This window comes from Branchiostoma floridae, chromosome 6, assembly GCF_000003815.2.
Source record: "Branchiostoma floridae strain S238N-H82 chromosome 6, Bfl_VNyyK, whole genome shotgun sequence".
NCBI classification, from domain to species: Eukaryota; Metazoa; Chordata; class Leptocardii; order Amphioxiformes; family Branchiostomatidae; genus Branchiostoma; species Branchiostoma floridae.
In genome coordinates, this window is record NC_049984.1 from 3556876 (window position 1) to 3570702 (window position 13827).

At 41.6% G+C, this 13827-nt stretch overlaps 1 protein-coding gene across 1 annotated transcript; it reads left to right on the forward strand.

Moving 5' to 3' along the window:
• Window positions 1–3751: 3751 nt before the first annotated feature.
• LOC118417472 lies at window positions 3752–12665 on the forward strand (the record flags this gene model as incomplete). Its single annotated transcript, XM_035823038.1, is given in 11 exon segments — window positions 3752–3833; window positions 4376–4571; window positions 5325–5572; window positions 5972–6151; window positions 6357–6395; window positions 7184–7429; window positions 8451–8696; window positions 9001–9240; window positions 9746–9965; window positions 11674–11816; window positions 12555–12665. Coding segments are annotated over 11 exon segments (1951 nt in total), but the record flags the coding sequence as incomplete, so codon positions are not given.
• Window positions 12666–13827: the final 1162 nt, after the last annotated feature.

The following is a 13827-nucleotide window of genomic DNA, read 5'->3' on the forward strand; positions in this document are numbered from 1 at the left end:
TATATTCCTCTCTATTTGTTCCATTTCTACGATTTTCCAGCGATCCGGAGTCTGGTAGAGACTAGCGTGCATGCCATTCCGATAGATAAGCACCTCTGTTTCCGTTTTGTAAATCTGTCTTATGCCATGAAAGATACGGACCTAAAAGCAATGTCTGTGAGATTCTTCAGATTCTTTATGATTAAAATCCTCTCTGATCACACCCTGAAAAGGTCTATAATGCGGAAGTAATCTGTTAATTATATTCATTAATATCGTGCATTATGATTATCCGTTAGGGGACCAGGAAGGGTGTTTATAAGTCATGATAGTCTTTGCTCATTCGGGATGAGATTCGAAAAAGCTTTAATGGCGATGGTGAAAAATTATTCAGACCTAGAGCAATCATTGAGAACGTAATATTAGCATTCGTCATGTTCTATTCTTAGGTATTTTCTTCATCGAGCAGCTTATAACTAGAAACACTATTGAAAGATCCGGCACACTGTTTGTTTGTTTGAATTTTATTTATTCATGAGAAGCTCAAATCGGCCTACAGGCCGCTTTTCATTGACGTAATGAGGGAGGTAAGGGAGGAAGAAAATGAAAAACAGAAAATTACCAAACCCTCTCTTTCTGCACTGCCTGTATGCAAGACATGTACTTTTCAAGCTCATCTCGTATCTCATCCATCCCTTAGTCTAGCCAAGGCCACCACAGAGGGTCTGACAACCAATTTTCACGACCCCCGTCTTGGTTTTCTGTTCTTCCTAATTGTGCACTCGATCAGTGCCATGCGTATCCATTCTCTGATACCATTCTTTGAATCTCAAAAAGAGGGAAGGTCGATACTACTCATACATCATGGTGTGATTCAGGATAAAGATAGACAAAGTTTGTTGGGATATTTCTCATTTCACTATTCCCAACGATGCCATTGGCTTGAGTTGTAATATCTGCTTCCTTGAGGATACTATGTAGAAAAGTTACAATAGTGGGGTACTCGTTTCCATATCCGTCTGTGTGTTGATAAAATCGGACACTTGCATAACTTCTTTCATCTACTGCGCATGCTCTCTTCGTTTCATGACTTGCGAAGAAAGTCTTTTGCGTGCCAGACAATCAAATAAAGTCTTTTGCGTGTCTTACAGATTGGGACTGATGTCCTTAATGCTAAAATCCCCAACTTTTGTTCGCAGTCATCCCTCGGAAATTTGGAACGCCCGGAAACATGTCATATTTGTGTTGACCGTATGATCTTACAATGTTTACATCGTTGCCATGGTAGCTGATGACAGACTGATCCAGCTGGTCTTGCAGCTTCGTTTGGAAGACGAAGATAAAAGACTCAATTATCCGTTAAAGAGGCAACGAAAGCTTTTACTGGACCATTAATCTTTCTTTGTTCCACTCGTGGTCAGGTCTTCTAATGGATCCATCCGTTCCCAAGACTAACAGCAAAGAGATCACCCCTAATGTAGAGTCGTTTTGTAGTTTGTTGTTTGTTCCAGTGTGAAAGAATTATCTATCACTATGAAAGCGTTAGGTGTCATAGTACGTCAAAACACACAAGGTGTCATAATTCATTGGTAAATCATAGTTATTGATATTTCTTTTAGTTGTATGTACGTCGCCTTTGTTGTGGATGTTACGAAACCACCCAGATTGTGGATATGGAACATTTAGAACAAATATCAACTTTTATTTGTATACAAATAATCAACATTATCAACTACCTCTCACCAGTTTAGCGAGAAAAGAATTCTTTTATTTTGGAGAATACCTGTTGAAGGGGTGGGGTATATTGTCTCGCCTTCAGTATTGTGCAAATGTAATATTACTGTAGTTTTGCTGTCAACAATCCTTTACTTCGTAGTGTGAGTGATTCTTGCCCCAACACTGCTTTGTACACACAAATGTAATTATGTTTTTCTTGTATGTAAGAGGTTTCGTGTGGAATAAGGTCATTGGGTGTGAAAAGAAGATTGGGACTTAAAAAACAAGATTTCCACAATCATGTAACCGACTTTACATTGATACAGAGCTACTATTTTTCAAAACATGCTGTAAATGGTAAGGCTGTTTTGTTCTTATCCCTTCTTATCGCCTCGTAAGCAAAAACAGGACACCTTATCATTAGGCAACCGTATACACTTGTATATGGTATTATGTTTAATCTTCAGAAATGACACTGGAGTCCCACGGTTCTATTGCAGAACTTTATTCAAGCTCACACGCAGACATGTTTCTCCAGGTAGCTTCTTCAACGGTAGGGCTCGAATAAGCACATATTAAAGCCAAGCACAGTATTAGTTTCTTTACTAGATACATTGCATCAAATCCCGTAATGGTTACGTAGATTTAGTACCCTATTCTGTACTGTATGTACATTCATCTACTCAATATTTGTATGTTAGACTTTAGATTATCTACATACTGTATTTTTATACCACATTCATTCATTTCATGTATCTAGTCTTTGTTCACTTGCAATTAGCCCCATGGGCATGAATTTGCAACACATTTCCTTTAAAACAACATTTGCAGTCAGATGTGCAAAGGTTAGGTGTGACAATTCGTTCAGTGTAATATAACCAGCTGCTGCTGCGCCGCGTGCCAGCGAAGCTGGTGTGTTACACCGAAAGGCGGTTATACCGGCTATATAGATACAGAAACAGATACAACGTGGTCTGGCTTTTGTAGTCGGGGGGCATGGTGCCTTATCATTGACAGAGTAATCGTCTCATGTCTACTCTCGCTGCCATCTTGTATGTGTTTCATATCCGATAATAATGGGTTTTGTGTGAGGCGTTATCAGAGGCGTCCCTGAGGAATAGAGATATGTAGCTTATAGGGATTAACGCTGTCACAACCCCCGAAGGCCTGATGTCACACTGAGGCCATTTCAGTTTTAGCAATTCTATCTTTTTCGAAAGTTGGCCCCAAACGTCTTTCTAAATCAAATACACTTACACAAATACACAATTCCTTAATCGTCCAATTTTTTATCATCCATGCTTGCAATTGGTTTGAACAATACGTCAGTGAAAAACGTTGTTTCCTGTAATCATACGTGGCTATTTTCGCCATATGTAATAATTGTATTGTCGGCATTGCATTTCGTACTGCATGGATCTTCATTGCATGAATTTAAGTGTCTCCAGATGTTTGTCATCAAAGTTTGACCCTTGACTATGACCGTTTATTTGCTAATATGTCTAATTAACACAACGACATCATGTTAGATATGTGTACTTAATGTGTGTTTATATCCGATAATGATTTGTGTGTGTATGATGCGTAATGAGATACGTCTCTGTGGAATGGAGACCAGAGGGCATATCTCTTATCATCGTTTTGTTAAGAATGTAACATATTGAGGCCATTTCAGTTCAATCTTTATTTCGGCTGAAGAAAGTCTGCAATCTAAATCAATTTTAAATCAGGGGCACTGTCAATGCTCACACAAAGAGTTTGCTTGGCTCAACTGTGTCACTCTCCATTGAATGAACTAAAATCTTATGATCATTAGGATATAAAGCCCTTGCATTGTTTTGATATGTATAATCAACCTATGGTCTTTAATCATCATGTTATCATACTAGTACTTTTTGTAAATTTACACGTGTGCATTGAACTGAAAAGGAAATATAAACGTAAGCAAAATGGAAGTTGTTTACATTGCAGGAATGATTCGAAACGTACCAAGTGCTCGATATATCTATATATTTTTCTAGTTCCACACAGCTGGATCCAAGACGGAGCTGGAATCATGTCAACTCACTCCGGCGGCTGGTTTCTGGGAGCTTATTGTCTACTGGCCATCGCCTTCTTCCCCATCGCCAGGAGTACAGGTCAGTTGATCTTTGCAACATACGCTCAGCTGTCTAAACGTTAAGCGACGAAGGATGAACTGAACTGAGCTGAAAGAAATGTATAGTTCTATAGATATCGCCAAAAACTCATCACACGTGCAAATGATCGGCACCACTTCCAAAGTCTTCTCCTTTTTATGACTTACTCATTTTTTGCGAGCTGAGTAACTGAATTCCAGCCCGTAAAAAAAATTATATCTGTATGACTGTACCGAGCCGGATAGGCTAAGGCATGAATGTACAATGAATAATTTAGCATGGAAGCTTATCTGTGTTGTAATGTAGTAATCATAGTACAATACCAAACATTCTGTATTGATCCTGAAGAAGGCAACAGTGGTCGTTGAACATTTGATCCTCGTACGTATACCTTTGTATTAGAAGAAAGTCTAGCATTGTTCTACGATAAAGGATTCAGTTTACCAATATATAATTCAATATATATATATATATATATATATATATATATATATATATATATATATATATATATATATATATATCATTGTTGCGCTTGACAGGCTCCTGGATAACTTCATCCAGTTCGTGGGCCATAGATTCATCGGGAGCTCCTTACAGCTCCGGAGGGGTTGATTACAACGCCGGGAAGGCGCTGGACGGAGACTCCAGCACCTACTGGAACCCGGCTGGCCTGCCGAGGAACCATGACAACTGGTACATCGTTCTGGACTTCGGAGCTTTCTACAGCCTTTCCAGGTTCTCTCTTTTTTAATTATTGCAACATCTAATTACAAGAGCGGCTACGGCAGTGGCGCCTTGATACACCAGATCCCTTTATCTCGGAAGTTGGTCAGTACTAACTTGGTGCACCTCCAAGGAAGACTGCTGTAGCCGGGACTTTGGTTTATTCAGGTTGCAACCAGTACAATACATTGTGGACACTAGGCAGCAGGTTACTATAGCAGGGTCATACCAAAGACTCTTAAATTGATACTTCTTGATACTTCTACATACTTCTTTCTCTGCTAAAAGGAAGAGTATGGAAGCTAACACATTACACTACCAGTGGACTAGCCCCCTGCTGTAGTGCTTGTACCTATGTGAGACCCAGGGCTTAGAAGCAGAGGTGGGCCTGATGCATCTTCTGATCAGGGAGGTTGACCCCCTTGTTCTGATGTATGGGCAAATTAAGCTTTAGGTAATTACAACAAAACGTGATGACAACACATTCAAGCAATCAGTTTATGTTCGTGTCGTCAGCAAAACAAAGCACATTAGAAAAGTGTATAGAAACAAATACAGGCAAGCAAAGCACGAGAATAACAAAGTAATGTAAGATAAACAGCAACAAAACTCTTATGCAACGTAAGAATGACGTTTATATACATGTACTAGTAAATTGTAAGAAGGTACTCTAAGTTAGACTGGTAGAATTGACGATTGGTTACTCAAATCCTTTGGTTTCTTTTATGGATGATTGAACATGCTAATGTTTGACATTGTTTCCAGGTTCAAGTTTCAAAACTACGGAGACACGGGCCACGACATTGCTGCCTTTAGGCTGCAAACGTCGTCCACTTCGGACCCTTACAGCTGGGCAACCGTGGCGTCCAATGACGGCGTTGCTACAGGACATAGTTCGTTTCAAGAGTTCGGCTTCACGGCGACGTCTTCCCGCTACTGGAAGTTCCTTGTATCAAGAACGCACAGTGGATACCAGCCGTGGCTGAAGGAAGTACAGTTCTATGGCTCAGGAGGTGAGTAGGTTTAATGCCCATGGGAGTCTATTCATGAAATGGTGAATTTAATCTTCTAATGTGAGGGCCGGGTCTGAATTTTCTGGCCATAATTGTCTTAAATAAAAGATTTTAGATGGCGTTTGTCAGAGAGTTTGAAAGAAATTGTCATTCCTGTTAAAGAGAGTAAAAAACACCGAGGCCAACACGACAAATACAATAATCACTTCACGGACTTTATTCAGATTGCAACAAGGCCGATACAATGTAGGCACTAGGCAGCATATACATATACATATACATATACATATACATATACATATACATATACATATACATATACATATACATATACAACTCATTAAGAAGCTGAGAGTTTATAACTAGACAGTGGCACTGGCTCTTTTTTCATACATACAGTCGCCTCTGACGGTGGCTGGTCGGCGTGGAGCGGCTGGACCGGGTGCAGCATGACGTGTGCCTCCGGCGCGCAGTCCCGAACCCGCAGCTGCGACAACCCCGAGCCGCGCTTCGGAGGGGAAAATTGCACGGGGGTCGCGCAGGAGAACAGGATCTGTAACTCAGACGTGCTGTGTTCAGGTACGACTAGTCTCCAAGCAGACCCTACGGTGCCTTAGAGATAGTATCAAATCTGTCCAAGGAGTATAGCCGGCTCCGTAGGATCTGCGGTTTTTGGTGCATTCAACATCGTTGTTACATGTACCTTTCATTTCCTTAGGTTAAGAAATTTCTTTGAATACCCAATTAAAAATGTGTTATCGCTGACTTTTTCTTTAATTTTCAGTGAACGAAACAGGTAGTGTCGTCGGTGCAGATCATTTACGTGAGTGTTTTTATTTTGTTTTGTAATGATTTGACTATATGGATGACATCCTATGGGAAAAACTGATGCGAACGTGCGAATGAAATATGTTTGACCAGGGAAAAAAGCTGCCTTCATTATAAGATCTATTAAGTGGTTTGGGAGGGTGAACAAACGACCAGGCAAACAATATCAAACAACAGATTCTTCATTTTTGTTTTGAGATCTTCTTTTTTGACCTTGGAATTGACCTTGGAATTATCATATGTATTCTGGTATGTATTTTTTTTAATCTAACGTTACGACATATACTTGCTCCTTTTGTAGCTGCTTGACCTTTGGTTCAAAACTTTTTTATTTTATTGTTGGAAACGGCCGAAAATTGATGCTCTTGTGGCATTTCGATTGCAACAGCCCAAAGCGTGGCCTCTGTATCTTTATAGCTGGTGTAACCGTCCTTTGGCTTCATTTACCAGCTTCTCATGATCAGTAACGTGTCGCGGTAGCAGCTGGTTATATTATAGGCCGATTGCAGTTATAGCCTAAACAGCCTGTTACACATAACTTTTGACCATCTGGCTGCAAGTTAATGTTCTTTAATAAAGGATGCTTCTACTGAACCTGATTTCAACAAGCTCCACCCAACGATAGTTTTAGGAATGTATGGATAGTTAACCATCCTTGCTTGATGTATTGGTACTGAAAGGCGTGGCCATCACCTGTTCTTGTGTGAGCTGTTTTTAGATACTCAGTGGTTTGTTTGTTTGTTTGTTTATTACATCTATTAGTTGTTTATGTTCTTTACCCAGTGTATCCGTCACTCTGCATGTACGGGGACGGTTCTACCTACCGTGGATCAGAAAATACCACACAGTCTGGCCTAACATGCCAGCGCTGGGACAGCCAATCACCGCACGAGCACAACACCACCGTCTCGCATCCTCTCGCGGGATTGGACGAGAACTACTGTAGGAACCCGGATGGAGCAGCACGACCTTGGTGCTACACCACGGACCCGAATGTAACACGGGAATACTGCAATATTGCGACTTGTTGTAAGTTTTACAACTTTGACGCCTATAAAATAATGTCTAAGGACTTTTTGTAGGTTATATCAACTTCCCTCCGCCGATATCATATATGTCAATGCTTTGCAAATGTCAAGGACATTGTATAATGTCATTGGATTTTGGTTTGAAACGTTTTCGGTGTTTCGATTAAGGTTCGACACACACGACACACGAAAGATAACTAGAGAGCACCTGGATGGATTCATATACATTTATAAGTTATTATTTACACAGCCAAGTACTCACATCCAACGTTTCGATGTCCGTCAGACACCATCATCATGATTAGAATGACTAGATCTGATTCTCGCCACCACTTTCTAACCCTTATGATGATGTCTGACAGACATCGAAACGTTGGATGTGAGCACTACCCTGGTTGTGTTTAAAAGAACTTTACTTTATGAGTATTTACCAACCTGACAACATTATTTACGGACCTGGATGGATTGTTTCGATATTTGTTACGTGGGTCCTTATAGACTTTGAAATGGTTAGATTATAGCCCCTAGCGTCGTGTTATGGTGCTGCAGTGGAACGTTCGATTTGATACATTCAAATACAATTCAATCTCTACAACTGGATAAAAACGGATGTTTACTTCCGGACGTTTCGAGTGACATCCATCACTCTTCTTCAGCTTTGTTACAATGAACTAGTCAGAACAATTCAATACCAGTACAGCTAACTAGAAAAACTGGTTTAACCACTAAATCGTTAGGATCGTATGCAAAAGGTTACACGAATGTAAATCATGTTAGCATAGTTCCTATGGTCAGACAACACCATAGGAAAAACTATTGTCCCTTGTGGTGCCTTGCATGGTGAATTGTTCTGACTAGTTCATTGTAACAAAGCTGAAGAAGAGTGATGGATGTCACTCGAAACGTCCGGAAGTAAATATCCGTTTTTATCCAGTTGTAGAGATTGAATTGTATTTGAATATTACTTACCTGGATGTCTAACCTTCATAAACGATTTGATACATTCTTTGTGTAATTTTCAGTCGAAGATGCCTGCTACGACGGTGACGGGTCAGATTACCGGGGCACTGCTAACTTCACCAAATCCGGACGGGCCTGCCAGCACTGGGCGAGCCAGACTCCTCACGAGCATGACAGAACTGCCGAGAACTACACTAGCGCCGGTCTGGAGGAAAACTACTGCCGAAACCCCGACGGTACAGCCTACCTCTGGTGCTACACGGAGGACCCCAGTGTAAGACATGAAGAGTGCGTCATTCCTCGATGCAGTAAGTGATCAAGTATACTTGGACATCATGTCGCTTAGGGCGTGGAGCTACGTTGAATTGTGTAATACATATACAGCCACGCTTCTATCCCTTATCTGTTCAAGACATGTACATTTCAAAGCTGGTTTGAAGAGAAACTCCAATACTTGCTAAACTACCATGGTGGTTGGGGCCAGAGTCACCAGGCTGAGGTCCGGTAGTTTACGTTAGCTGAAGTTATGGGGTGATTTAATAATGCAATAGTCCTAGCGGCGTGTTAAGGTGCTGCAGCGGAACTTCCGGTTTCAATATCTCGTTTGTGTAGATAGATGCTATGAGGGAGACGGTTCAAGTTACCGGGGCACTGTAAACGTCACCAAATCCGGACGAGCCTGCCAGCCCTGGGCGAGCCAGACGCCTCACCAGCATGACAGAACTGCCGAGAACTATACTAGCGCCGGTCTGGAGGAAAACTACTGCAGAAACCCCGACAGTGAAGGCTTCATATGGTGCTACACGGAGGACCCAAGTGTGAGATATGAAGAATGCGTCATTCCTCAATGTGGTAAGTGATCAAGTATACTATTGTACGCTCCTCGCAATTCAGCCCCTGGCTGCAAAGAGTGTGTAGTTGGCCCACCCAATAACAATACTAGGATATCCTTTCGCTTAAACGCTAGCCGAATTTGTTAGATCGGTCAGAGCTCGACGAATTTCAACATCGCCCGAGTATCGGCTGTATTTTTCGCTGAAACCTTCCCCTTCACAAATTGGACAGGGCTCTGATAACGTCTATCCAACACTAATGATTATATATTGCCCATGAGATGGTAGCACCTCTTGGACATAGATGAGAATCGGTAAAAAGCTAATATTTGGATCAACTTTAACGTTTGGAAAATATGTCGGGCAGTGGGTGGACGAAAGACACCGGGAGGTTGTCTAATCGTCTGACCGTTTCAAAAATCGTATCCAGTTGCTGCTTTTGGGGTAAGTCCAATTTTCTTGTGAGAAATTACAGTTAGACTTTATCAGGAATTCTTTAAATAATAATCTGAGTGTGTTTACAGATAAGGAGCAATGGACGCGTTACGGCACCAGCTACTTCCGAGTGTACGATGAGGAGCGGAAGACGTACGACGAAGCGAAGGCGGTGTGCGCCAACGAGAGCGCGCTCCTGCCGATCGTGAGAGACTCCGGAACGTGGGACTTTCTCGTCGCCCTGAGGAGCTCGTCTGGCGTTAGCACCGATATCTGGATAGGCGTGACGGATCTGGAGGAGGAGGGGAAGTACGTTTTTTTTTTCCATTAGACTAGCCCTTGTCCTACTGGGTTTTTTTTTTACCTCCCGAGGCGCTTGCTTATTCAGATTGGTAAAACTCGTATGCATCTTTGATCTTACTTCCCCAGTTGGTGTGATTGGATGTGGTATGCCATACAGTCAAACCTGCCCGAGCGACCACCTCCTCTTAGCGACCACCTGGCCATTTCGACCGCTTTTTCTCGGTCCCGATTTTTTTTCACATTGACGTAAGCATTAAGCGACCTTTTCTCAACGACCACCTGGCCAACGCGACCGCGACCGGCCAAAATTGGGACCCATAATAACGACCGGTTTTCATCGATTTTTGATGATAGCTATGGCGATTTTGTGCCGAAATCGGCCAGTTTGCGTCAGAGTTTGACTGCCATTACGATGTTATGTTTAGAATAAAGATGGCGGCGGTCAATGGGTGGGTCAATAGGGCAGTCTACTGTAATATGGGAAGAAATTTCGTTGTAAGAAAATCCGAATTTAGTTATTACAGAAGTTTTTTAAAAATCTTTATCATTATAAAGTGAACGAATGCTGAAACTTATATAGTCTAGGGCCTCTAGGCCTCATTCCTTTTTAAGAAAGATCTGTGTAGCTCATTCCTTTTCAAGAAAGATCTGTGTGTCATGAGTGCTTTTGTCGGACAGTACATTCTGATTCACCCGTGGGTAAGTACGCTATCGGGACATACCGGGCATCTCCGTAGGCATCAAATTCGAAAGGTATACGTACACCGTAGTTATTTCAGATACGGCGATCAAGAACACAGCGACGCATAAAGGCTTGTATGGTAACTGACAGCATCAGAGGTCCGTTACTGTCTAAAACGTTAGTGTACAAGTGTTGAGCAGTTCTCTTCTTGTTATGAATAACGTTGCCGACTTGCTGTCCTGCAGAGAGAAATTGTATAGCCAACTAAACACGTATAACACTGGTCCATCTAACGACCGTAGACGCACTGAGAAATGCAACATGTACAGCACGTACTTTATTGTATGGTAGAAATCCGATTTATAGACCTCACCTCACCTAGTCCCATCCTCATCAGGAGGGTCGGGGACTATGGTTGCCTCCAGCACAAGAAATAGAAAGTAACGTTATATCTTTTTTTAGACCTGAGTAGATCGAGTAGACTGTCTTTTTAACCTCCTTGACTTGAGTAGAGTTTCTCTGGCGCAGGTAGGAACGTCCTAATCCAATTTGTCCAATTTCTGTTCATTTACTGTACTAAAATTCACCTGGCTTACTGATGATTATTACTTACGTTTTTTGCGTGCGTGTGCGTGTTGGATTTGACATGAAAGACCTCGCTTACTTCTTTGCGTGCGTTTGCTTGCTATTTGCCATTAAACACAACGGAAACCATTTATACTACGCATCGGGCATATTTTGAGTCGATACTCTTCTCAGCGACCACCTGTCCAAATCGACCGCTTTTTTCCGGTCCCCGGGTGGTCGTCTTGGGCAGGTTTGACTGTATTTAGGTGAGAAATACCCGAAACCCATAGAAATACACGACCCACATTCACGTATCATGTTTATCATGTACACACTAATGTAGATGTATGGGAAAAGTAGGACTGACATTCAAAAATAACTCGAACACAACTGATAACACAAATGATAACAATACCGAATGACAGGGGTCGACAGCTACAATATTAAACAACATTACTGTTCCAGGTACGTGTGGGAGGATGGCAGCCCGCCCGGATGGGAGCCTGACCTCAGCAGCAGGAGGGACCACAGGGACTGCGCCAAGATGTCATCAATTGATCTGCAAGCTGCTAACTGCAATAATCAAAAGTATTACGTCTGCCATAGACGTAAGTATGATAAGTACTCAAATTGTTTCTTCGTTTATTCTTTATTTGAAAAAAAAAGCATATCGCCTGACTGCGTTTATCAAAGCTACTTGGGGGGGGGGGGGGGCGAACATAAGTCATACATAAAGTTCAAATATCATCTATTTGTCTTTCTATCAACAATCAATTAATAAATATATCTATCCATCCACCCTTTTACCCATCAATATTTACCGTTATTCTATCTATGTAAATCTATTGATATATTTCTATTTATTTCAGCAGTCTCCCTACCTATTTTCAATCCTCCATCATCTACCTATCTATCTATCTATCCATCTATTTAAACTACGTACAAGTCATAATCAGGATGAAAATACAGTACGAATTTTGCGAGACATAAAATTGTCAGTCTGGTATGGATACGGATTGCCTGTTCGCTAGCGATGGATATTGACACTATATATATATAGAATTCTCATATATGATCCCTCAATTTACAAATTAATGGTTTTCGTACGCGTCTAGACTCTGACATTTTAAGAAAATGTTAATGCACACGTGTAAATGACGCCGAAGTCTGGTAAGTGTCTGAAAGTGTGGTGTTTCTTGCAGTAGTAATCGTAATTCATGATTGTAAAGTAAACGACGTCGACAATGACAATCGACTTAAATCTGACAACAAGGAGGTTAAAAAAAACAATTTTTTAAACTTCTTGCTGACAACGTGTATTCAATCATCACTGCTTTGCTCCACAGAAACCAGGCCATGTTCCACGAACCCTTGCATCAACAACGGCACGTGTGTGGAGACCGTGCCGTCAGGCTTCATGTGCAGATGTGGTGAAGACTACACCGGCACCTATTGCGGTACGTTCTTCTATTTACTGAAGATTTATTATGTAAAAGTAGATCTTCTGTATTAGAGGTATTGAGGTTAGGCTGTAGCTTTCTTTTGGGTCTTTTTAGCCGAGGGACAGAAAGAAAATATAATGAAACATAAACCCCGACAAAAACGCCTAAAATAGAATAAAACAATTCAGGGCGTAACGTCTTCTTGGAGAGTGTGAAGAAGCACACATTGATATGTTTTATGCCCTTATGTCACTTTGTTCACGAATACTTTTTTGAAAGTTGCGTATACTGGCACTGATATGTGCATAATATGGCACAGAATGTGTAAAACATCGTGGAAGTTTTAAGGTCAATAACACTGAACACCTGTGATGTCACTTCCAAAGTGGCATAATCACTTTTACTGGAACATGGTTTACTAACCAGGATACTTGAATGCTTGGATACCTGGCAATATACTAAAGCAAAACATCTGCCGTCGCTGGTGTTACCTAACAGCAACAGATTACAAGCAATGCAATGGCAATGGCAGAGGGTATGCGGTTGAGGACACATACCCTCCCCGGACATAAAGACAAATAACATGACCAGGGTAACTGACAGCAAGGTGCGGTGAAAGCAAACGAAAGTCTCTTCCAAGACTTACAACACTACCAAGCGCATACCACATCACACAGGGATTGCGTCGGTGGATATGGTTATGGTGACGTAACGCTGTCAGAAACAATCGGAAACACCGGCACTGTACTGGTGCATTCTTACGTGAACAATAACATCCAGGACACATCTAACCGCGGGAACTCCGAAGAACACACATGGTACACAAGAGGGAAAACATCTGCTTTAACCTGTCGACGACGCACGGACGACTCACTGGTTCCAGGGGTGACGCAACACATACTCATCTTTCAGGTTTCAACTAATGGTGACAAATCCTTTGTATTCCATCTATCAGTATATGGTGTTCCACCTTTAATTCTTAAACGAATAGTCACCATCTTGCTCTTGCTCTTCTTGCAACTTATTCTGTGCTGGAAATTCTCGTTGGATATAATGGCATGCGGGTTTAGAAAATCTCATCTCTCTCGACTTCTCAACAACTGAACACAGAGCAACCGGCGGCTTGCGTGAGGTATGTGAAACTAGATGAGAGCTGGCGAAGTGTGGAATTCTTGCA